This window comes from Pan paniscus, chromosome 10 (assembly GCF_029289425.2).
Source record: "Pan paniscus chromosome 10, NHGRI_mPanPan1-v2.0_pri, whole genome shotgun sequence".
NCBI classification, from domain to species: domain Eukaryota; kingdom Metazoa; phylum Chordata; class Mammalia; order Primates; family Hominidae; genus Pan; species Pan paniscus.
The window spans coordinates 75,597,877-75,625,488 of record NC_073259.2 but is presented as its reverse complement, the minus strand read 5'-3'; the positions used below and the strand labels follow the sequence as shown (position 1 = coordinate 75,625,488).

Sequence of the window (27,612 nt, the reverse complement as noted above, 5' to 3'; positions counted from 1 at the left end):
ATACACAAATCTATTATAAGAAATTAAACTTATTAGAGGGTACAAGATGGCCAACTAGACACACTCAGGAAGCACCACTTCCACTGAGGAAGCCCAAAATATTGAATAAACTAACATACTTCGAGCATATCTTTTGAGAGAAAACACTAAAAGTCAACAGAGAGGTGACACAGACACCGAGGCTGAAGAGAGAGAAAGCTGGAAACCCAGTGCAGGGTTGTTGAACACCAGAGATAGTTTCCAGCCCTGAGTGGCTCCTAGCTAAGGGGTGAGTAAAGTGGCAGTGGGACAGCCTACTCTCACTGTCGACATCTGGGATCCTACCTACAAGAGAACCCACGACCCCCAGAGACATTGGAACAGGCAGGGGCATCTGCCCAGAGAGTAGGCAGAAATAGAACTACAGCCAGCCTTGAACCCAGGGGGTTTTACATGTTGGGTAGCTGCAGCAGAACGCAGCCATAGGCGCCCAACATCCAAGGCTCTCTTTCTTCCACCAAGTAGCTCTCAACTCACCTGACTGCTGAGCGAAGAGACAGCGGGGCCAACTTTCCTGTGAGCTGGGACACATCTGTACTGTAGGCCCTTCTGCCCGCCAGTCCCTCCCAGTACTCCTGCCTGGCCACACCTGCAAGAATATGTGCACAGCACAGCCTCCACTGCTCAGCCTGAGGGTTTTTTCAAGGACCCCCACCTGAGTACTTCCTCAGTATCCTTGGAGCACTTCAGATCCCCCAGTGTAGCTACTGCCTGAACCAGAGGGGCCAGACAGTGGAGACACAGGCTAGTCCCAAAACCCCAGGGCTGCAGTGCATAGCTTAGGAGTGTGAGCTGAGATTGGTGCCCAGCACTCAAGCAGAGGAAGAATTCTCAATCTCAGAACACTGAGAGGGGTGAGATGCACGGGTTCATGGGCCAGTGCAGAATGAGACATGCCTCATTTCATAGGCCCAGTCCAGGAAGGCTGTGTCCTGTCTGCCAGCTGCTGCCTCTGCCTAAGGGAGCTCCATGGCTCAGAACAGTTTCCTAACAAAAGAAATGCAAGTGTGGCACCAGTGACCAGAGCGGGAGGTTGAGGGGGTGTCCCCTAAGGCCCAGGCACGGGCCTGTTAAGGGGGTCATCTCTCTTGCCCGCTGCCACAAGCACTGTTGTAAACACACTGAAAAACAAAAGAGTTATGTCCCTGAGTGACAGCTTATCTGCCAGCCATTACTCTTAAGCACCATTTACTGGATCACAGCTCAATTTAAAACATCTATCTATATATTTGAGACTGTATCTCACTCTGTTACCCAGGCTAGAGTGCAGAGAAGCAATCGTAGCTCACTGCAGCCTCAAGCTCCTAGGCTCAAGCCATTCTCCCACCTCAGCCTTCTGAGTAGCTGGGACTACAGGCACACACCACTACACTTGGCTAATATGTGTTATTTTCTGTAAAGACAGGGTTTTCCATGTTGCCCAGGCTGATCTCAAACTTCTGGCCTCAAGTGATCCTCCCACCTTAGCTTGGCAAAGTGCTGGAATTACAGGCTTGAGCCACTGTGCCTGACTTCAAAAATAGTTTGTCAGTATACATTGCATATGAAACTGAGAGCAAGAATATAGCTATAAATAAAAATATTGTGCAGAGTCTTATCCCAGAAATTAAAGCAACTGACCATACTCAACTTATACCACAGTTAAAGGAACACCAGTCCTTCAAGATGAAAAAGAATCAACAAGAAATCTGGCAGTTCAAAAAGTAAGAATGTACCTTAACCTTCAAATGGGTGCATTTGAGCTCTCCAGCAATGGTTCTTAACCACATTGGAATGACTAAAATGACAGACAGGCAATTCGGAATCTGGATGGCAAGAAAGCTCATTGAGATTCAGGAAAGTGCTGAAACACAATTTAAGGAATTCAATAATTCCAGTAGAATGATCCAAAAGCTGAAAGACATAATAGCCATTAAAAAAACACTACTTCTGGAATTAAAAAAAATACTACATGGATTTGATAATACATCCAGACCTTTAGCAACAGAACATACCAAAGAGATAAAAGAATCTCAGAGCTTAAAAAACAGTTTTTATAATCAACTCCATCAGACAAAAAGAAAGAAAGGAAAAAAAAAAACATAAAAATGAAGAAAACTTCTAGGAATTTGGTTTCCTTCTGTAAAGAAACCAAGCCTATGATTCATTGGAATTCCTGAGAGAGAAAAAGAGAGAGTAAACAACTTGTAAAACGTATTTGCAGATATAGTCCATGAAAATATCCTCAAACTTGCTAGAGAGATTGATATGCAAATTCATAAATTACAGAGAACCCCTTTGAGATGCTATAAAGATGACAATCCCCAAGGCATCTACTCATTAGATTCCCCAAAGTCCACATGAAAGAAATAAATATTTTAAGATTTTTTGGGGGGGCAGCTAGAGAGATGGATCAAGTCACTGTCAAGGGGAACCCCATCAATCTTGCAGAACGCCTTTGAGCAAAAACCATACAAGCCAGAAGAGATTGGGGACCTATTTTCAGCACCTTTAAAGAAAAGAAATTTCAACCAACAATTTCATATCCCACCAAATTAATTTTGTAAGTGAAAGAGAACTAAACTCCTTCTCATACAAGCAAACATTGAGGAAATTTCTTATCACTAAACCAGCCTTATAACAGGTCTCTAGAAGAGTGCTAAACATGGAAACAAAAGATTAATACTTGCCACAACAAATACTCACTTAAATAGGTAGCCCAGACACATAAAGCAACTATACAACCAAGTCTATGAAACAACCAGCTAACAACATGATGCCATGATCAAAATCTCACGTATCAATAATAACCCTGAATGTAAACAGGCTAAATGCCCCAAGTAAAAGACACTGAGTGACAAGCTTCATAAGTAGACAAAACTTAGCCTTCTGTTGTCTTTAAAAGACACATCTTACATGTACAATACCCACAGGATCAAAGTAAAGGAACGGAAAGAGATCTATCCATGCAAACAGAAAACAAAACAGGGCAGTAATCACTATTCTTATATCAGATAAAACAGACATTAAACCAAAAACCATCAAGAGGGACAAAGAAGGGTATTACATAAGGATAAAGTGTTCAATTTAACGAGAAGACTTAACTATTCTAAATATATATGCAGTCAAAAGTGGAGGACCCAGATTTACAAAAAAGATTCTTAGAGACCTAAGGAAACTAAAAACAGACAGCCACACCATAATAGTGGAAGACTTCAACAACTTACTGACAGTGTTAGACAGGTATCGAAGCAGAAAATTAAAATGTAAATTTTGGACTTAAACTCAACTCTCAACCAACTGGATCCAAAAACATCCTACAGAATACTCCACCCAGCACTAACAGAATATGCTTTCTTCTCATCTGCATATGGATTGTATTCTAAAATCAATCACATGCTCAGTCATAAAGTCTCAATACATTCAAAAAATTAAAAGATTTTGAGTACATTCTTGAACAAAAGTGCAATAAAAATAGAAATCAATACCAAAAAGATTTCTTAAAACCACCCAAAAGCATGGTAATTCAACAACTTTTCCTGAATAATTCTTGGTTTAAGAATGAAAGTAAAACCGTTTTTGACATTAAATAAAATAGAGACACACCTCACTAAAATCTTTGGGATCTATCTAAAGCAGTGTTAAGAGGAAGTTTACAATGCTAAAGGCCTTCATCAAGAAGGCAGAGAGATTTCAAATTAACAATTTAACATTGCACTTACACTAACTAGAAAAAAAAGGACAACCCCAAAGCAAACTGAAAATAAATAACGAAAATCAGAATGAAATTGTGATGCAAAATGTATACAAAAGATAAATAAAACCAAGAGTTTGTTATTCGAAAGAATATAAAAAGATTAATAGACTGTTAACTAGATTAACAAAGAAAAAAAGGAGACCCAATTAAGCACAATCGGAAATGACAAAGATCACATTACAACTCCCATAGAAATGCATTACAAATGCCCCTCTGCACACAAATTAGAAAATCTAGAGGAAATAGAGTCATTCTTGGAAACAATCTCCAAAGATTAAACCAGAAAAAAAGTGAAAACCTGAACAGATCGATAACAAGTTATCAAATTGAATTAGTCATAAAAAACCTACTGACCAAAAAAAAAGCCCAGGACCAGATGGATTCTCAGCCAAATTCTACTAATTCTAATTTTATTCTAACATAAAAGTTCGCTTTTTTAAAGTTAAACTTCAAATTTAAGCACAGAAACACATATATACCTCATATTATGTCATCTACAGTCAAGAGAAGTGAAAACAAATGTGAAGATGTACTATTAAAGCATAACTTTATAAAATTGACTGTAATATATACGTTACTGCTGTAATAATTTCATAGTACCTCCTGTAATTGTAGTAATAAGGTTGTGTTGAAAGCACCTGCTTAAAACACCATGTGACACTAATTATCTCCACATGAACAGTTCCTCTCTCCAGTAAATTGCGGATTGCAGCAAAATCTGATTGTTTGTGATTCTTGTGCGTTTTTATACTGTTTAGTGCAATACTGTCAACTTTGAATAACACCGTTGGAGCCATATGAATTGCCACTAGTGATGCTGAAACTGCTTCTAAGAAACTGAGAAAAGTCACGACATTACAAGAAAAAGTTGTATTGCTTGATATATAATGCAGATTGAGGTCTTCAGCTGCCCATTGTTTCAATACAAATGAATCCAGCATAAAGATCATTGTAAAAAACAAAAAAAGGGAGAAAAAAAGGAAATTCATGATGGCATTGCTGAGTCTATGCCAGCAGGCACAAAATCTTGCACTTTTAGTAATATACCATCTTATCTCATATTGAAAATGAAATTGTTATATGGCTGCAAACTTTTATAAGAAAGGCATAACCACAGACTTTAATGTGATTTGAGAAAAAGTGAAGTTATTAGATGACCATTTAAAGCAAAGGAAGGTGAGGGATCTAAAGCTGGAGAAACTAATGCAAGCAAAGGATGGTTTGATAATTTTAGAAAATGATTTGGGTTTAAAAATTTTCAAAATAACAGAAGCAGCAGCTTCTGCCAAATGAGAGAAAGTGAACAAGTTTTCAGATTCCACTAAGAAAATCATTGAGAAAGCATATCTGCATGAGCAGGTTTTTAATGCAGATGAAAGTGTCCTATCCTGGGGAAAAGAAAGCCACGAAGGACATTTATTAATAAAGAAGAGAAGTGAGCACCAGGATTTAAGGCAGGAAGGGATGAGGTAAGTCTACTATTCTGTGCAAATAAGGTCAGGCTTATTATCAAAACTGCTAGTATCTACAAAGTTGATAAGTCCCAAACCTTGAAGGCAAAAGATAAAAATAGACTGCTCGTCTTCCAGTCATACAAAAGGAAGGTCTGAACAATTAGTACTCTTTTTCAGAATTGTTTCCATCAATGCCTTGTTCCTGAAGACAGGAAGTAGCTTGACAGTAAGGGACTGCCTTTACAGTTCTTTTCATATCAGTCGATGCCCCTGGTCACCTAGAAGCCCATAAGTTCAACACCAAAGGCATTGTAGTGATCTATTTCTTCCACCACAACATCTCTAATTCAGCCTCTAGATCATGGAGTCATAAGAAACTTTAAAGGATCATTACAGATGATACTCTAACGAAAGGATTATCAGTGCTATCAAAGAAAATCCTGATAGGCAGAACACCATAAAAGACTAGAAGAATTACACCATTTAAGATGCTATTGTTATAGGGAAAAAAAAAAAGTGAAAGTCATTAAGTGCAAAACAATACATTTCTACCAGAGAAAATTTTGTTCAGATGTTGTGCATAAATTCATAGGATTAACAACATGGCCAATCAAGAAAATTATGAAAGAGATTATGGATATGGAAGAAAAAGTGAGGAGTAAAGAATTTCAAGATATCGGTATTGGAGAAATTCAAGAGCTAATTCATACCTCATCAGGGAAGTTAACAGAAGATGACCTGATGGAGATGAGTGCCTGCAAACTAGCGTCAGATGATGGGGAAGGAGACATAGAAGCAGCAGTGCCAGAAACAAATTGTTATTAGGCAATCTAGCAGAAGGATTCTGATAATTCAAGACTGTTTTTGGCTTCTTTTATAACAGGAACTCTTGTCTAATGTGGGCACTGAAACTAAAGCATGTGTTGGAAGAAGGATTAGTTCCATTTAGAAAAATTTTTAGAGAAATGACAAAACCACAAAGTCAAATAGAAATTATGGTGTATTTATGAAATAGTTACTGAGTGTACTTGCCTCTTTTGCCTTCCCTCTACCTCCTCCACCTCTTCCACCTCTTCTACCCTAGTGAAAGCAAGACCAGTGCCTCCCATTCCTTCTCCTCCTCAGCCTACTCAATGTGAAGAGATGAGAAAGATCTTATGATGTTCCACTTCAACTTAATAGTAAATATGTTTTATCTTCCCTGTGATTTTCTTTATAACATTTTTTCTCTAGCTTACTTTATATTAAGAATACTATATATAATACATATAACATACAAAACATGTGTTACTCAACTGTTTATGTTATTGGTAAGGATTCTGATCAACAGTAGCTGGTATGACTTGGATCTGTGTTCCCGCCAAAGTCATGTAGAATTGTAATCCCCAGTGACGGAGGTGGGGCCTGGTGGGAGGTGATTGGGTGATAAAGGTAGTTTCTCATGAATAGTTTAACACCATCCCCCTTGATGTTGATCTCATGATACTGAGTGAATTCTCATAAGATTTATTTGCTCGAAAGTGTGTAATACCTCCCCCCTCTCTCCTTCCTGTAGAGACTGCAGAACTGCATAACTGAAACTTTATACCCATTGACTAACAACTCCCTGCTTCCCCTTCCCCTTAATCACTGGCAATAACCATTCTACTCTTTGCTTCTGTGAGTGTTACTGTTTTATGTTCCTCACATGAATGTAATCATGTAGTATATGTTCTTCTGTAACTGGTTCATTTTGCCTAATGTCCTCAAAGTTCATCCAAGTTATCACATATTGCAGAATATCCTTCTTTTTAAAGACTGAATAATATTCCATTGTATGTCTATACAATATTTTCTTTATCCATTTATCCCTCAGCAGACATGAGGTTGTTTTTACAGCTAGCTATTATGAATAGTGCTGCAATTAACGTGCAAATGCAAATGGTCTCTTCAAGATAATGATTTCAATTCTTTTATATATATACCCAGAAGTGGGATTGCTGGGTCATATGAGAGTTCTGTATTTAATTTTTGAGGAATCTTTATAATACCTTTTATACTGGCTGTACCTTTTTGTATTCTACCAGCAGTGTACCGTGTTCACATATCTCCACATTCTTGCAAACACTTTCTTTCTTAAATGATAGCCATTCTACAGGTGTAAGGTGTAGGAGAAGAGTGGAGTTGTGCTTTTGATTTGCATTTCCCTGATATGCGATGTTGAAAATCTTTTTATTGACCTGTTGTTCATTTGTGTGTCTTCTTTGGAGAAATTTCTATTCAGGTATGTAGCCTAATTGTTTTTTCAAATTAATTTTTTTTTTTGAGTCAGTCTCACTCTGTCACCCAGGCTGGAGTGCAGTTGTGTGATCTCAGCTCACTGCAATCTCTGCCTCCCAGGTTCCAGTGATTATCCAGCCTCAGCCTCCAGAGTATCTGGGATTACAGGTGCCTCCACCACACCTGGCTAATTTTTGTATTTTTAGTAGAGATGGGATTTCACCATGTTGGCCTGGCTGGTCTCAAACTCCTGACCTCAGGTGATCCAATTTGTCTTGGCCTCCCAAAGTGCTGGGATTACAGGTTATCAGCCACCGACTGACATATATAAAATTGTATTTTTATCATGTACACTCTAATGTTTTGAAATACATATATAAGTGGAATAGTTAAATTTAGCTAATTAACAAATGCATTATCTTACATAGTTACTTTTGTAGTGGAAACACTTAACATCTACTCTCTCAGCATATTTCAAAAATACAACATATTGTGGTTAAGAATAGTCACCCTGCTGCATAATAAATCTCTGCAATGTTTTTCCTCCTAATTGTAATTATGTATGCTTTGACCAGTATCTCCTCATGTGGGAGATCAGTCAGAGTGGTGGAAGAAGCTATAGGGAAGGAAGCAGGCCTTTAGAAAGGTCAGAAGGCTCTGCAAAACTTCAGGGGAGACTAAGCTGAAGATAGCTGTTCTCTTACCCTGAGGCAGAGCGCAAGAAATAGGTATAAGGAAGTATAGGGGAATTTATCTAAATAGGCTTGTCTACCCATGTTGTCCAGAAACTGACCTTTGACCATCCGTACACGTGACTGTTCCCAGTAAGGGGGAACAATAATGTTAATTACACACAGATTGTGTTGGCTCCAGGCTTTCGGCATTATGTCTGTACTAAATAAAAGTGAGCAGCTCCAGCTTGTTGGGACTGCTACTCACTCTTTGGCAGTCCCCTAGCCACTCTTTCACCGCATACCTGTGTCTGAGTACTCCTTTTAGACAGGCCAGGGTCTACCAGGGTGGACCAGGCATCCTCAACTCCACTGTTATCCCAACCACCTGGCTTCTGGTAGCCACCGTTCTACTCACTAATAACTAATTAATTTTTATTTCAATAGCTTTTGGGGTAGATGTTGTTTTTCGTTACATGGGTGAATTCTATAATGATAAATTTTGATATTTTACATACCTGAGTAATGTACATTGTACCCAATATGTAGTTTTTTTATCCCTCAGTCCCCTTCCATCTTTCCCCTTCTGAGCCTCCTAAATCCACCACATCAATCTGTATGTCTTTGTATCTTCATGGCTTAGATCCCAATGATAAGTGAGAACATACAGTATTTGGTTTTCCATTCCTGAGTTACTTCACTTAGAATAATGTCCTCCAGTTCCATCCAAGTTCCTGCAAAATTTTTAATCGTTATTATTTTTTTGCTATTGAGTTGTAGGATTTCCTCGTGTGCTTTAGAAATTAACCCCTTTTCATATATAAATGATTTATAATATTTTATTTTATTCTGCATATTTCTTTTTTACCCCATTTATTGTCTCTGTTCTGTTCCATTGGTCTATATTTCTGTCTTTATGCTGGTACCATATTATATTAATTACTATAGCTTTAAAATACATTTTGTAATTAGGAAATATGAGGCAGCTTTATTCTTTCTCAATGCTTTTTTGGCTATTTGATGTCCTTCTTGGTTCCATATGTATTTTAGGATTGTTTGTTATATTTTTGTAAAAATACTATTGGGCTTTTGATAGGTATTGTATTGAATCTTTACATATATTTGGGTAGTATGGACATTTACTATTAATAAGTCCTTCAATTAATTAACACAGAATGTCTTTCTAATTATTTATGGCTTCTTTATTTCCTCAGTGTCTTGAAGTATTTCATGCACAAGTCTTTCACCTTCTTAAATTTATTTTTGTGTTTTATTCTTTATGATTTTAGTGTAAATGGAATTGCTTTCCTAATGTCTTTTCAAATAGTACTTGGTTAATTCATAGAAATATAAGTAATATCTTATAATTATTTTGTATCCTGCAACTTTACAGAATGTGTTTATTCAATTCTAACAGGTGTGTGTGTGTGTGCATGTGTCATCTTTAGGGTTTTCTATATACAAAATCATGCCATCTGCAAGTAGAGGCAATTTTACTTCTTTCTTTCAAGTTTGAATGTCTTTTATTTCTTTTTCTTGGTTAATTGCTCTGGCATAAAATGGCAGGACTGTGTTGAATAGAAGTGATGAGAATGGCCATTCTTCCTTTGTTCCTGCAAGCTTTCAGTTTTTCACTCTTGAATTTAATGCTAGCTGTGAGCTTTTTAAATATGCACTTCATTTTGTTGAGGCAATTTTTATCTATTCCTAGCTTGTTGAAAGTTTTTATCACAAAACATTGTTGGATTTTATCAAATGCTGTTTAACATCTGCATATTTGATCATGTAGATTTTGTCCTTTTTTTGTTAATGTGTTACATTATGCTTGGTGATATTTGTTAAACTTAGCATTTCAGGTATAAATCCCCCTTGAATATAGTGTAGTATCCTTTTTATATGCTATTAAATTTGGTTTACTAGTATTGTTTGAGGATTTTCTCCTCTGTCTTCATCAGATATATTGGTTTGTAGTTTTCTTCCTTTTGGTGTCTTTGTCTGGCTTTGGTATCAGAATAATGCTGGCCTTATAAAATTAGTTTGAAGATGTTCTCTTCTCTTCAATTTTTGGCAAGAGATTGGAATGGATTGCCATTAATATTTTCTTTAGCTATTTAGTAACACGCACCAGTAAAGCCATCTGGTCCTAAGTTTTTTGTTGAGAAGTATTTGATTATTAATTCAATATTTTTACTGGTTGTAAATCTCTTTATATTTTCTATATTTTCTGTGTTTTATGTCTCCAGGAATTTATTTTTTCTTTCTTATCTAATTTTTGATGTATAATTTCTCATAGTAATCTCTTATGATTGTTTTATTTTTCTAGCATCAATTAAATGTCTCTACATTCAGCTCTTATTTTGTTTGTTTGAGTCTTTTCTCTTTTGCTTAGTCTAGTTTAAAGTTTGTCAATTTTGCCTCTCTTTCAAAAAGATCAACACTTAGTTGTGTTGATATTTTTTCTAATGTTTTTTTTTCCATATTCTTTATTGTATTTATTTCTTCTCTAATCTTTTTTTCTCCTGCTAACTTTGGCCTTAGTTTGTTTTTCTTTTTATAATTTTGTGAGGTGTAAAATAGGTTGTTAGTTTAAGATAATTCCTTACTTTTTACTAGCATAATTATGTGATATTTGTCAGTGTGTACTGAGAGCAAACAATGCCAGATGCTACTAGTGACCATAAATTAGAGAAATAACCTATGTTTTTTGGATATGGAAATGAAATTTACCCTACAAATGTAGATATTTTTTACTGAACACTTCCTCTTACTACTGTTCTTGCTGCATTTCACATTTTAGAATGTTTTGTTTTTGATTCTCTTCGTATCTAAATATTTTCTAATTTCCCTTTTGATTTCTTTGACAATTTAATTATTGAAAAGTTTGTTAGTATCCATATTTTTAAAATTTTCTACTTTTCTTTTTGATACTAATTTCCAGTTTTATTCCATTGTAGTTAGAAAAGATAATTGGTATGATTTTAATTTTAAATTTATCAAGACCTGTTGCATGATGTAACATGTGGTCTATCTTAGAAAATATTCCATTTCTATTTGAAAAGAATATACATTCTGTTTTTATTGAGTGAAGTATTCTCTATGTGTCTGTTACGTTCAATTGGTCTATAATGTTGTTGAAGTCCTCTGTTTCCTCATTGATTTTCTCACTAGTCATTCTATTTATAATTGAAAGTGAGATATTATGAAGTCAGCCTACTTTGGAGGGCTAACTGTAATACACTATTTTATATAAGAGACTGGAGCATCCTTGGATTTTGGTATCCATAGGGAGTCCTAGAACCATTGTTCACAGATACCAAGAGATGATTTTATTGTATTTCTCTATATTTCTCTTTTCAGTTCTGTCCATGTTTGCTTTATAGCTTTTGGGTCTTTGAGATTGGGTGAATATATTGGGTTGTATATTCTTGGTGAATTAACTTAAAAAATCATTTTATAATGTCCTTTTTGCAACTTGAGACAGTTTTTTACTTAAACTCTTTTTCTTTCTTTGACAAATAGTTAGGTTGCAAATTTTCCAAACTTTTATGCTCTGCTTCCCCTTTAAATATAACTTTCAACTTTAGGTCATTTCTTTGCTCTCATATCTGAGCACTGCATGTTAGAAGCAGCCAACCTATATCCTTAATGCTTTACTGCTTAGAAATTTCTTCCATCAGATGTTCTAAGTCATTGCTCTTTTTTTTTATTTTGGAGACAGAGTCTCACTCTGTGGCCCAGGCTGGAGTGCAGTGGTGTGATCTCGGCTCACTACAAGCTCCACCTCCCAGGTTCACACCATTCTCCTGTCCCTGCCTCCCAAGTAGCTGGGACTACAGGTGCCCACCACGATGCCTGGCTAATTTTTTTGTATTTTTAGTAGAGATGGGGTTTCACGTGGTTGGCCAGGTTGGTCTCGATCTCCTGACCTTGTGATCCACCCAACTTGGCCTCCCAAAGTGCTGGGATTACAGGCGTGAGCCACTGTGCCCGACCAAGTCATCACCCTTTATTTCAGACTTCCACAGATCCCCTAGGGTATGAACACAATGCAGCCAAGTACTTTGCCCGACACCATGCCTGGCTTATTTTGTACTTTATTAGTGGAGACGGGGTTTCTCCATGTTGGTCAGGCTGGTCTCAAACTCCCGACCTCAGATGATCCACCCGTCTCAGCCTCCCAAAGTGCTGGGATTACAGGCGTGAGCCACCGCGCCTGGCCTATTTTATTTTCTATAGCCTCATAACAGAGGTGAGACTAGTGATTTTAGAGCCACACTTCCTGGCTTCTGTTTTTATTATTTTAATTATTTATTATTATTATTATTAATTTTGTTTTTTTGGGGGGGTTGTTTTGTTTTGCTAAGGCATAACAAAAGTGACTTTTGCTCTAGCTCCCAATAACTGTCATTTCCATTTGAGAGCTTTTCAGCATGAACTTCATTGTCCATGTCACGATCTGCATTTTGGTCATAATCATTTATCAGTTTCCAAGAAGTTTCAAACTTTCCTTCATTTTCTTATCTTCTTCTGAGTCCTCCAAGCTCTTGTAAGCTCTGCTCATTACCTAGTTCCAAAGTCAAGTCCACATTTTCAGGTATCCTTATAGCAATGTCCCACTTCTTGGTAACAATTTTCTGTGTTAGGCCATTCTGGCATTCTTACACAGGAATGCATGAGACTGGCTAATTTATCAAGTAAAGAGGTTTAATTGGCTCCTGATTCTGCAAGCTGTACAGGCATGGCACTGGCATTATCTCAGATTCTGAGGAGACCTCAAGGAGCTTTTACTCCTGGCAGAAGTTAAAGCAGGAGCAGGCACATCACATGTTGAGAGAAAGAGCAAGGGGGAGGCAAGGTGCCACACACTTTTTAAGCAATCAGATCTTCTCCTGAGAACTCATACACTATTGCAAGGACAGCACCAAGCAATGAAGGATCAACCCCCATGACCCAAACACCTCCCACCAGGCCCTACCTCCAACATTGGATATTACATTTCAGCATGAGATTTGAACAAGACAAATACCCAAACCATATCAGCCTCCAAGTCTTCATGGACTGGTATTGTATAGGAGAAAACTTTCTTCATTCAACCCCAGCAGAGCGTCTGTGGGCCTCTCAAATTTTGATTCTTTTTTAAACTGCTATCTTTTTGTTAGGAACTTTCAGAATCTAGAGTATGTAGGGTCTCATGAGCACTTTTAGACAATGGACAGAGAAGCCCGTCACTTGGTCAACTCCCAGAAAATTTTGAATATTTCACATGCTATCCAATTTTTTCCTTCCCAAGGAGAATTTGAAAACTGAGGTGTTTTCTTTGTTTTTTGTTTGTTTGTTTGTTTTTCTTTTCTTTTTTACCTCCTCACTCTGCATAGATCTGGGAGCAGGGAGGAGCTGTAGCAAGTGCTCATGTGCTAATTTAAGCCCCCATTTTTGTGCTCTTTGTAGCCCATTGGAAGCAAGCATATGCCTAGCCCCAAGATAGGCAAGACAATGACCAGCTGCTGGAGTTGGACACAGAAAAGATGAAATGTTAGGTTTGTGGTCGAAATATTTCCCTCCGCATAGAGAAGCTGGAGTTAAGTTTTTGTTTCTAATTTTTTTTAACTTGGTCATTCTGCCCTAAGCTATGGGCCAGGAGCTATGGGAATGCTTACATACTAGTTCAAGCTGCCTTCTTTGTTTTCCGTAGCCTCCAAAGGTCTGGTATATGCTGAGTCCTGTCAACACTTCAAGATAGGTGATATAGAAGACAGTCGCAAGGGTAGTACCTGAAAAGTTACAATTTTGGATGCGCAGTCTCACTCTGTCTCTCCACAGGGATAAGCTGGAGATGCAGTTTTCTTACATTCAGTCTATGTTGAGCCAGGGAATAGAGCTATTGCAAGTGTTCATAGGCACTTGCAAATTTCTAGTTCCTCTTGAATGCATGGTATTATAATGAGGAGAGGAACAGCAAAGAGGTGTCTCCAATTTTCTTAAAAGTGTCAATGTAGCTAATATTGCACTTTCCTGGGGTACAATGGCCTGTCAACTAGCTTCTGGATTTTCCACTAATGGAATTGATCGCTGTATAATTGTTGAATAAAATATTGTTGAAAGAAAAAAGGGTCCAGTCCTTCCTATTAGGCTATCTTGCTGATAACTCATATTGGCTTTTTTATTACTTAGATTGTTTATTTTATACCTGTTAAAAGAGTGCATTTACACTTGAGATATAGCATTTACATAATACTCTTATTCATGATTTAAAGAAAAATATGACTGAAATAAAATGGTTAAATTATCCTTAACATTTAGAGTCTAACTCTTCAGGGTTACTTTTAAACTCATATTTTCACTGTATTTTCTTATCCTCTGTGCTGTCAGGAGAGTTGGAAATGCTTATTTCAGGCACGGTGGGAAGCCCCTTTATTGACTCAGTTGATTTCTTGCAAACTGCTAAAATTTCATTGCTGATCCTTTCTTGATTTTATTAGCTTGTGCCAATAGACATTTTCAGACAACAATGAGACGTCATAGTTCTTCCACAGGTAGTTATTAAACGGTCTGCAAGCTTAAATGTCCAGTGATAGAAACTGTCCAGTCATGTAATCAGAAAAGCCATCAAGTGCACACAAGCTCAGGCAATGACAACAATATCATGACTGATTCCTAGACAGTATCTGTTGCATTATGTCATCAAATGTTAGACTGATCCTAGTCTCAGAGATGACAAAAAATTAAAAGAAAAAAATCGTGTCTTGGAATTGAGGAAATGTAGTTTACTTTCTTCATACCATTATTTCCCTGAACCTATTGTATTTCAAAATGATTTTTGACTGGCTTCTTTAATTATTTATTCTAGGCACTGTCAGGATAACTCCTACTGATTCTCGATGGGTTGGAGCTTGGTGGCTTAATTTCCTTGTGTCTGGACTATTCTCCATTATTTCTTCCATACCATTCTTTTTCTTGCCCCAAACTCCAAATAAACCACAAAAAGAAAGAAAAGCTTCACTATCTTTGCATGTGCTGGAAACAAATGATGAAAAGGATCAAACAGCTAATTTGACCAATCAAGGAAAAAATATTACCAAAAATGTGACTGGTAAGTATTTAACATTCATTGTCAATTTGGAGTTGTTAATCTCAATGAAAAGGAAGAATCAGTATTCCAAAATAATAAAGCATACCCAACTCATCTGGAGTTGGCTTTCTTTTGCACTAAATTTAGATAAATTATTTTTCTAAAACTCCTATTAAAGTTAACATATATGTCTTGAGCACATAACAAGTGGAAGAGAATTAGGTTTGTACTTTTTAGCAGGGAGAAACCAACGAAAGTTTACAAACATCCATTTTTTATGAGCCAAATAGTAAATATTAATTTTAGTATTATATGGTCTAAACTGGGAGAGTTCAAAGAATTATAATATTTCATTCCTTCATTTATTCAACAAGTAGTACCAGGAACTGTACTATGCCCTGGTAATAAAACATTACCTCTATTTTTCAAGAACCTAGTGGGTGATACTGAGAAATATATAGACAATAGCAATATAGTGCCTTAAGTATTATGGTGAAATTAAACTTAACTATTCTCAGGTGTAGAGATGGATTAAGGAGAAGGAAGTCGGGAGAAGTTTCTCCCTACGTAATTAGAGTAATATTTCTTTTGGTAATTATCTATCTATCTATCTTATCTAAATATTCAAAATAAAGTGGAAGCAAAGGTGGTAGTTAAGATAATTAGAGTAAGTAATGTAAATTAGGATGCATCAGCATTTGACAGTGCCTCCTCTTTTGAATATAAACCCTGGGACTAATGGAGAACAACTGGGAGTCAATAAACAAAGAGAATGACTTGGCAGTAGCCAGAGCAAGATGTGTGAATCAGTGAGGTGTTGACAGCAGTTTTCAGATTAGGGAGAAATGGTGAAATAGCCAAAGCAATGCAACACCTAAACCCTCAGCATCTTTTTCAAGTTTTCTTTAAAGTAAGATGACAAATTCTCCAGTGTAGCCTAAGTTCTTCCTTTCATCAGGTCTTTTACTTGTTACTTTATTGCTATTTTCTCCTTTCTATCACACTAACCCAAGAGCAGTGGTGTTCTGGTACCTTTATATTGGCTCATAGCAGAGGATTGTTAAGTTTCAGCTACATTGGTAGGTTGAAATTGTTCATGGCAAGAGAATTACCATGATTTATTACCATGGAAATTGGGATATACTACAAGTAGAAGTTTGTTTTCCTAAGAATCAGATGTTAAACATTTATGTTTTTAAAATTTAACGTTCACACTAAAAGTACTATACCAATAATTTTCATTTTGTATATGATGTTTCTACTGTACCAAATCAAATCTTTAAAAAATAGTAGATTGTCTAAACCTATAAGGAGCGGGGTTGACTGTGATCCAAAAAGAACAGAGAGGATAATGAAGTTGTAAAAATAGGACAATTGTAGACATAATCTATATTATGAACAGTTTTTGTAGGTGTGACCCTAATAAAGAGGATCTTAAGTGTGTATCTATTAGGAATGGATAAAATAAGAATATATAGTCATAAAAAATATTGAATTTATTCCATATGCTCTTGAATAGAACTAAAACTGATTAGAATGAAAAGATGATTTCAGTTCAGTACAAAAACAGTGCGTAAACAATGAGAACTTTTCAAAAGTGGAGCAAATTGCTTCCTGAGGTACTTAGTTTAATGCCACTTAAGTTGTTTATTGATCCACTTATTAATGATATATAGTAGATCATGACTATACAGAAGTTTACACTGGATGACATTGAATTTCTCATCCTCAAAAATGCAATGCTTGTGTGAATGTATATACTCCATTTCTGTTGAAGAAAGGCCACAACTCACTTATAATACTTACAAATCAGGGACAGTTTCTCATGACTGGGGAGACCTGTGGAGAGAAATGTGGCACTTTTGCCCAAGAATTTTAAATGTTGTTTATTCCCACTATACATTTTCTTATCTCTTCTTTTTTTCTTTTCTGTGTCTTTTCTCTAACTCCTTCTACTCCTTATTTCAAGCAGATGCAACTGTTTCGTAGCTGACATTAAATGGATGTCTTAGTTCTGACCATATCTAATGAAAATCTTTAGAGATTTAAATAGAGAAAAATATTTCAAAGGCCGTATCATCCATCTCTCAGTAACCATATCCTGGCTCTGTCTTGATGAACTGTGATACTTCCTACTGTTTTTCTAAGTAGTTCCTTCTACTTTTAACTCCTATTACAGCTAGTTGACCTGGTGATCACAGATCCAAATGACATAATTTCTACCATGAACAGAAGTTAGAAGTTTGTTACCACAGCTGTTTGTAGGGATAGGTGGTTGTATTATTATTATTATAATACTACTTGGGACACAATATTATCCCCTGGCTGCTTTCCTTGTATCTTAAGACAGAGGGTTAATAATATTGCCAAATTTACTGAGAAAGTCTGTTATGGTAGAAAAGCTGTATACTAGAGAAACAAGAGGTCTGAGTCCTCATACTAAATTAATCTTTAGAATTTTGAACCTCAATGGTCTTATTTCTGTGAATTTTGAATTATGCTGTCTTTACATTTCCATTTAATAGTTACATTTTTAATATAATACTTATATCATTAAGTACTAATAAATAAGAAACATCATATGTCTTATTCACTTTTTGTTTGTTTGTTTTTGGTTTTTTTTGTTTGTTTGAGATGGAGTCTTGTTGCTCTATTGCCTAGGCTGGAGTGCAGTGTCACCATCTCAGCTCACTGCAACCTTCGCCTCCCTAGTTCAAGCAATTCTCCTGCCTCAGCCTCCCAAGTAGCTAAGATTACAGATGTGTGCCATCGTGCTGGCCAATTTTTGTATTTTTAGTAGAGTTGGGGTTTCACCATGTTGGCCAGGCTGGTCTCGAATTCCTGACCCCAGGTGATCCATCTGCCTCGGCCTCCCAAAGTGCTAGGATTACAGGAGTGAGCCACTGTGCCCGGCCTTCACTTTTGTTTTTTGAACAATTAGCATATTGTCTGGTACCCAGTTGAAAACCTAACATTTGTTAAATGAATGAATAAGTGAATTAATATGTTTGCAATAATATTGTAAAGTACCCAGGATAACCAAATATTAAGTGAAGAAAGCAAGTTACAAAACAGTACTTACGTATGACCCTATTTGAGGGTAAAATAAACTAAACTAATAAATATTAATATTTGTATGGAAAATATTGAAAGAATGTATTTAAAAGCTGTGAACAGCCTGTGGTATTGCAGGCTATTCTCACTCTTTGCGTTATGTGTTTATAGAATTTTAAATCTTACATGACTTACGTTCACAAATTTTAGATATAAATGTATATTTAAGTTGCATTCAAATATTTTCTTTATTTTTACAATTTTATAGGTTTTTTCCAGTCTTTTAAAAGCATCCTTACTAATCCCCTGTATGTTATGTTTGTGCTTTTGACGTTGTTACAAGTAAGCAGCTATATTGGTGCTTTTACTTATGTCTTCAAATATGTAGAGCAACAGTATGGTCAGCCTTCATCTAAGGCTAACATCTTATTGGGTAAGACATATTTTTTACTTGTGTGCTTAATAAGTGAAATACTACTAAATACTGTATTCCAAGTGATATTTTATTGTGAAAGTGATTTTGTATTTTAGTAATACAGGATAAGTATAATTTTCTTGTATTCTTTCTCAAATGTTATTAAACATATAAAACTTGTGATGTCACTATTGCTCTGCATTTGAAGTTGCATCTTGTTTTAGATGAGTTCCTGAAGAAAATGTTGCAAATAAATGGACAATTTAGAGGTAGTATCTGTATAATTGGATCTTATAATTTAGTGCTCAGATCTGAGACAAATCCTTTTGTAATTATAATCATTATAATTCTATAATTTATGGACTTTGAAATCAAGACTCAGTTACTTACAAAAATATGACACTAATAGTTCCAAAAAGAGTATCAATTTAAATACATCAAAATATGCATAATTCAAAACAAATATATTTTACAGAGTATTTTTTGCTACAATATCTATTTTCAATGGCACATTTAGATGTGCTTATTAAGGAAACTTTCCTTGTACTATTCTTCCCACAATTCTAGTATTGTAGACACATTATAGAAATTCAATATAAATATATGATGAATTAAACAACTTATCATGTGGTATGTAACTAGGTCATAAGTAAACAAGAAAATGAATGTACTGAAGCAGGAGACCAAGCTTCCAGATAATCTCTTTGTTGATCTTAAAATAAAAGTTTAAAATCTAAAAATAATGTTTTGACTCCCAGTAACCTAGCCTGAGCTTTTTCCTAGAGAAGACTTCATCTTTGTTAACTCTTACTAGACAAAGATATGGAAAAGTTATAGGAGGGATTAAACATTATTAATCCTGCATGTAGAGCGATTTGTCAATTCAGGTTCTGTATGTTTTTTAATAAATGACACAGATATATTAATTTTTATGTTGTTAAGCTCTGGGCAGATTTAGTGTGAGTTACTGAGGGTTAGAACTCTATCTGAGAGAGGCAAAAGGCTTTAGATGAAGTTCCATAGGCAGAAAGATGGTGTTTTGTTGTTGTTTATTTCCAGAAAAACAAGATTGCCTCATAGAAATTATCTGCTCCAACAAATATCCTCAGCCACACTGCCTTTTGCTATTGAGGAAACCAAACTGTCTTCATTGGCAGGAACAAATTACACAGATCCCATACCACCATGCTGCTATGTCATTCTTCTTTTTAAAAAGTAATAAGATTGGCATTCTACTATAAAGATACATGCACACATATGTTTATTGCAGCACTATTTACAATAGCAAAGACTTAGAACCAACCCAAATGACCACCAATGATAGACTGGATAAAGAAAATGTGGCACATATGTACCATGGAATACTATGCAGCCATAAAAAAGAATGAGTTTATGTCCTTTGCAGGGACATGGATGAAGCTGGAAACCATCATTCTCCGCAAACTAACACAGGAACAGAAAACCAAACACTGCATGTTCTCACTCATAAGTGGGAGTTGAACAATGAGAACACATGGACACAGGGAGGGGAACATCACACACCGGGGACTGTTGGCGGGTGGGGAGCAAGGGGAGGAAGAACATTAGGACAAATACCTAATGCATTCAGGGGTTAAAACCTAGATGACAGGTTGATAGGTGCAGCAAACCACCATGGCACATGTATATGTATGTAACAAACATGCACATTCTGCACATGTATCCCAGAACTTAAAGTAAAATTTTAAAAAGAAGCAATAATATTGAATAAATTTGATTGACATACATTGTGTTTCATCTATAAAGACATATCAGAAAATTCATATATGATTACAACTTTTTTTCTTTTTTTTCTAGGAGTCATAACCGTACCTATTTTTGCAAGTGGAATGTTTTTAGGAGGATATATCATTACAAAATTCAAACTGAACACCATTGGAATTGCCAAATTCTCATGTTTTACTGCTGTAATGTCATTGTCCTTTTACCTATTATATTTTTTCATACTCTGTGAAAACAAATCAGTTGCCGGACTAACCATGACCTATGATGGGTTTGTATATATCACTATATCAATTGCATAATATGTTAACCATCAAATTAAGAGTCTCTGTATAAGTAATATAAGGCAGAAAACAATTTTAACTGAACTTTCTTTAAGTTAAGAGAAATTTCAATTTTAAAATTTTTAAAATATCTGTTTCTTAAGACCTCAAACACATTCTTTTATTCCTCCACTAAAGAGAAGCAACATAGGTTGTAATGATAATAACTATTATTTATGTGGTACTTACAATTAGTAGTGGGTACTTTTATCATTATTTTATGAATGGGAAAAGTAAGGCTTAGAGAAATACATGGATTACACAGCTAGCATTATTAAGATTCTAACTCAAATTTGGGTTTTTTAAGTCCAAAACTCTTAGTCTTAACCACCACTGTAATCTTGGATGGATCATAAGAGTTACATAAATGGCATTAGCCAAAAGTGACTAAACAACTTTTATCTACAGTTCATATCGATGTTTTAACAACTATCTTAACAAAAGAACACTTTTAATGTTGTACTGAATTTTCTTTTTTGCAAGCTAATATTGTTTTTTTTCTGATATTATCTACATTGGAAGTAGCATTAAGAAATATTCTATATATAATTGCATATTAGACATTGAAGAATCTTTACTTTTCCATGATTACCATGTATAGCAAAGTACTTTTAGTGCAACAGTCTCCACCTCAAATCAAGGGCAAGAATCCTATGCAGTTTTCTGATAATTTCCTGAATATAGCCAACAATTTAAGCTTAGGAAGGTTCACATTCAAGCAACAAGCAGAGATGCTCAGATCACAATTCAGTAACCATGTTCTTTAGTGCTGCTTACTACTGGTGCTGAGCTTTCAAAGTCTGGATCCCAGGAGGTGTTGGTTTTAACTTGTCAAATATTCCCACATTTTCTTCTCTAAACATTGTGCTATTCTTGGAGGCTTGCCAAGGTTATCTGAAATTGTTTCCCTGCACACTGCTAATTCTGAACTGTTATTGGTATCTCCTATCCACCGTCACCTACTGTAGTAAATTAAAGTACATTGTCCTAGAATACTGAATTTTAGAGGTAAAAGAACCTTAGAGATGATGCAATCCAACCCTTGTATTATACTTTCCTTTATTATTGAAGAGTCAGAAAAAATGTAACATGTTGAAGTCACACAATGTCTTTAGACTCTAGACTGATCCTATGTCACACCCTTAGTTCAAAAGCCTTCTTGGTTGTAAGGACAGGCCAGTTTCTTGACAACAAGGTTAGTCACTGTACAAAGTATACAAAAGATGGCAGCAGATTTGAACAGAATTTGTTTCATTTAATAAAATTTTATTAAGCCTTTCCTTAAAGGTAAATATTAAGGATATTTGTAGGATACATCAGTTCCCTCATGGGACTCATAATCTAATGATAAATAATATAATTAATGGATTCAACATTCATAAAATCCTGCGACTGGGATAAGTTTTTTTTTAAGTATGAATTATTGCAGAGGTCTCGGAATGCGTTCTGAATATCTCTAAGGATCCCTGAGACTTTATCAAGGGGTGCACAACTTCAAAACTATTTTTATAATAATACTAAGACATTATTTGCCTTTTTATTCTCATGCTATCCTGACAGTATAGTGATATTTTCTAATGCTCCAAGGTATGTTATTAATTCATTAATCTGACTGCTAAAATATGTGTGCTTATGTACTTTTGTGTATTAAAATTTTCTTAGTATTACTTTCTAATATAGTACATGTCAAGAGGTACAACTTAATTTAACAAAATCCCTTTGGAACAAGCCCTCAATCTTTTATAAGAGTGTGAAGGACTTCTGAGAACCAATTTTTTTTCCAAAAAAAAATAAAAACCCTGTGAGGTTGGCATTATTATCTATGACTTACAAATGGCAAAACTGATTTTAGAAAGAAGTGCCAGAATTAATATAAACACAGATGTGACTGATTGCAATATCTGGACTGGGTCATTGTCTTAGTCCATTCAGGCTGCAAAATTCTAGGTAGCTTATTAATATACAGAAATTAATTTTTCAAGATTCTAAAGGCTGGAACATGTAAGACCAAGGTGATGGCACGTTTGGTGTCTAGGAAGGGCCCATTTCTTAATTTATAGACGGTACCTTCTCATTGTGTCCAGGCATGGTGGATGGGGCAGGCAAAGGGTCAGTAATTCCATTCACGAGTACTCATCCTCATGACCTTATCACTTTCCAGAGGCCTGACTTCATAAAGTCTTCATATACGAGATTAGTTTTCAATTTATGAATTTGGGGGCCACAAACATTCTGACTATAGTAGTCATAAACCATTCTACTTAACCACTCCAAGTAGTATTTCCTCAAGCAGAATATGCTTTTTAATAAAATTATTGATAATGTAGTTTCTGAAGTATGAATCTTAGTTTTTCATTTAAATTATGTGCTCATTCAAAGATAACACATCAATCCTCAATTATTATCAAATTAAACATTTGAAAGAAAATAATTTTTTAAATGTTTAAGCAGAAATGAATTATACAAAAATATTTTTTATAATTTTAGCTATGTTATAATCATATTTTATAATTTATAACCATTTCATAAAGGAAATCAGTATAAAGTATACTATAGTTTTATTTCAAAAATATACTGAGCTTTTCTAGCCTTTTTCAACTGATTGTGTTGTTCTTGATTTTTCATTTTGTAGAGGTTCTGCTTTAAGCATGTCTGTTTTTTTCTTACATATTAAAATAGAGATTTTTAAATTCAACCTAGTTAAATAGCATTCGTAGACTCACAAGACTTTACAGTGAGCTGAAAGGAATGTCAGTCTAATGTCATCACCTTACTGAAGAGAAACTCAGTCTCAGAAAAAAGATGTAACTTATCTAATGTGAAGTTTCTTCATAGAATTATAACAACTTCTTGTCTAAGTCCTACTTAACATCTTTGGTTTATTTTTACATTTTGCTTTTTCTAGGTCACAAGTCATGTATTGGCAAAGATGGAGAGCGTAAAATAAATAAGCATTAAAAAAAAACTTTGCCATTTCATCATCATCAAAGCAAATTTCTTCATATAAAGAAAAATTCTTTATCTACTTTTCCTTTTCCCTCTTTCTTTGCTTTCACTTTACTTCTTCCTTCTCCTCCCCTTCTTTGTCTTTTTCTTCTCTCTCTCTCTTTTTGATATATGTCTATCATATATTTCCAGAAATAATCCAGTGACATCTCATAGAGATGTACCACTTTCTTATTGCAACTCAGACTGCAATTGTGATGAAAGTCAATGGGAACCAGTCTGTGGAAACAATGGAATAACTTACATCTCACCTTGTCTAGCAGGTTGCAAATCTTCAAGTGGCAATAAGAAGCCTATAGTGAGTATTAGTTTTTACTTTCCTCTCCTTATTCAAAAGCACAGATTAGATTGAACAATTTTTTACCAAATATTTCTGTAACTAAGGACTTCATTAAAAAGATAAAAGAGAAAGTTTCCAGTATTATCTGTTATTGTGATGGGTGTGATGTTGTATAAACAAAGTTTTATATAAAAGTCTGCTTAGGGCACAATCAGGTTTTTCTGTTACTTGAATTCTAATTGGAGATCACCCCACTTTTTTCCTTTGAGATTGTAAGACTATGACCTTTTAGAATTTGAATGCATTTAGAATATCTAAGAAGCACCTCATTTGACTAAAGCCTATAATTTTCATTAAGTTGGAATTACTTTATCCCTCAGAATTCAGGAAAATGAGTTAACCCATTGTCAGCACTTCCTATCTTACTAAGACAACAGTCAATATGCAATGTTATATACAGATTCTGATCTGTTTAGCTCTGGGATCACTACCCTTTTTGCTTTCTAAGAAATTAATCAAGGCTTCATGCTCACTTGACTGCCCTATTCTTGATTTTCTATTTTGATTTTTCCAAAGCTGGCACTTCTACCCAAGATAATGTAGTATCCTGCTCACCTAATGTCAATATGTCCCATAGAAATGTCATTTATTCCTTCCTGCAAAACCTTTCTTTCCATGTGAACTACAGTTTTTCTCTAATCTCCTGGGTAGCTACCTGTCACTGGGAATGGGTTATGGTGTTTCCCACACCTACAATCCACTCAACATCTCACAAAGTTGTGTAATGTTTTCCTAGGAACTTTTACTATTACCAACATTACTAAAACAGTCAACTATAATTATTGCTCTCTGCCACACCCTTCTGTGTTTGATTTTTAAACATTCTCCATCTACTCTTGCCCATGGATCTACCTACCAATTGTAATAAGGAATGGCATGTAGAACTTTAAAGAATAAAGCATCCTGGACTTTTCGAAGAAAGGCCACAACTTTAATAAACTTGCACAAATATGGCCCAAAGACTACTTAAAAGCCCACATCTTAGTCATGGCAACAATGAATCTTTTGTGCAGTTGTTTCCTTTTCCTTTGCTGTTTATTTTTATTTTGCTGTTTTTAAAAAAAATAATTTAACTCTTATTTTAGGTAAAGGGGATACAAACGAATTTGTGTTAGATGGGTATATTGTGATAAGCTAAGGTTTAGGGTACAATCATTCCCATCCCCCAGGTAGTGAGCATAATACCCAATAAGTAGCTTTTTAGTACTTGCTGTTTTTTTATCTCTCCACTCTAGTAGTCTGTAATATGTATTTTTCCTGTCCTTATATTCGTGTGGACCCAGTGATTAGCTTCCATTTATAAGTGAGAACATGTGGCATGTGGTTTTCTGTTCCTATGTTAACTCACTTAAGATAATGACCTCCAGCTGCATCCAGGTTGCTGCAAGGGACATTATTTCATCCTTCTTTTGGCCATGTAGTATTCCATTGTCTATATGTACCACATTTCTTTATCTAATTCACTGTTGACGGGCACCCAGGTTGAGACCGTGTCTTTGCTATTGTGAATAGAGCTGTGATGACCATATAAGTATATAAGTAGATGTGTTTTTGGTAGAAGAATTTATTTTCCTTTGGGTATATACCCGGTGGTGGGATTGCTGAGTTGAATGGTAGCTCTGTTTAAGTTCTTTGGGAAATCTCGAAACTACTTTACACAGTGACTGAACTAATTTACATTCCTACCAACATAGGATAAGCATTCCCTTTCTTCTGCAGCCTTGCCAGCATCTGTTTTTTTAATGTTTTGAACCAGTCAGCCCTTCTGACTGGTGTGAGATGGTATCTCCTTGGGATTTTGATTTGCATTTTTCTGATGATTAGTGACGTTAAACATTTTTATGTGTTTGTTAGCTGCTTGTATGTCTTCTTTTGAGAAGTGTCTGTTCATGTCCTTTGTCTACTTTTTAATATTGTTTTTGTTTTTTGCTTGTTGAATTGTTCAAGTTTCTTATAGATTCTGGATATTAGTCCTGTGTTAGATGCATGGTTTGCAAAGGTTTTCTCCCATTCCATAGATTGTCTTTTCACTCTGTTGATTATTTCTTTTGTTGTGCAGAAGCTCATTAGTTTAATTATATCCCACTTGTCCATTTTTTTTGTTGCAATTGCTTTTGAGTACTTAGTCACAAATTTTTTGCCAAGGCCAATATCCAGAATATTTTCTAGGTTTTCTTCAGTGGTTTTTATAGTTTTAGGTTTTACATTTCAGTCTGTAATACATTTTGATTAAATTTTTTATATGAAAAGAAGGGGTCCAGTTTCATTTCTCTGCATACAGTTAGCCAGTTATTCCAGCACCATTTACTGAATAATGAGTACTTTCCCCATTGCATTCTTTTTGCTAACTTCATTGAAGATCAGATGGTTTTAGGTGTGTGGCTTTGCTTCTGGGTTCTCTATTCTGTTCCTTTAGTCTAGGTGTCTGTTTTTGAACCAGTACTATGCTGTTTGGTTACTGTGGCCTTGCAGTATAGTTTGATATCAGGTAATGGGATGCCTCTCACTTTGTTCTTTATGCTTAGGATTGCTTTGACTATTCAGTCTCTTTTTTCGTATTGAATTTTACAATAGTTTTATTCTAATTCAGTGAAAAATCATGCCGGTTGTTTGATAAGAATACCATTGAATCTGTAGATTGCTTTGGGCAGTATAGACAGTTTAATGATAATTTTTCTACCAATCCATGAGAGTAGAATGTTTTTCCACTTGTTTGTGTCATCTATAATTTCTTTCATCAGGGTTTGTATTTATCCTAGTAGAGATCTTTCACTTCCTTGGTTTAAATGTATTCCTAGGTATTTAATTTATTGTAGTTATTCTAAATGGAATTGCATTATTGATTTGGGTATCAGTTTAACTGTTATCGGTGTATAGAAATGCTACTAATTTTTTTCCATTGATTTTGTACTCTGAAACTTTATTAAAGTATGTTGTCAGTTCTAGGAGGCTTTTGGCAGAGTATTTAGGGTTTGTTTTTTTTTAATTAATTAATTTATTTATTTATTTTTAATTATACTTTAAGTTTTACGGTACATGTGCACATTGTGCAGGTTAGTTACATATATATACATGTGCCATGCTGGTGCACTGCACCCACTAACTCGTCATCTAGCATTAGGTATATCTCCCGATGCTATCCCTCCCCCCTCCCCTCACCCCACAACAGTCCCCAGAGTGTGATATTCCCCTTCCTGTGTCCATGTGGTCTCATTGTTCAATTCCCACCTATGAGTGAGAATATGCGGTGTTTGGTTTTTTGTTCTTGCGATAGTTTACTGAGAATGATGTTTTCCAATTTCATCCATGTCCCTACAAAGGACATGAACTCATCCTTTTTTATGGCTGCATAGTATTCCATGGTGTATATGTGCCATATTTTCTTAATCCAGTCTATCACTGTTGGACATTTGGGTTGGTTCCAAGTCTTTGCTATTGTGAATAATGCCGCAGTAAACATACGTGTGCATGTGTCTTTATAGCAG

General features: G+C 35.4%; 1 protein-coding gene across 1 annotated transcript in view; it reads left to right on the top strand.

Annotated features, from left to right (window-relative positions):
- Window positions 1-27,612, top strand: part of SLCO1B1 (solute carrier organic anion transporter family member 1B1) — a 114,616-nt gene that overhangs the window by 50,737 nt on the left and 36,267 nt on the right. The window contains exons 8-11 of the mRNA XM_003828901.6: window positions 15,007-15,249; window positions 18,551-18,715; window positions 20,534-20,729; window positions 23,920-24,085. Coding sequence (XP_003828949.1) covers window positions 15,007-15,249; window positions 18,551-18,715; window positions 20,534-20,729; window positions 23,920-24,085 — 770 coding nt within the window. The remainder of the gene's footprint in view (window positions 1-15,006; window positions 15,250-18,550; window positions 18,716-20,533; window positions 20,730-23,919; window positions 24,086-27,612) is intronic.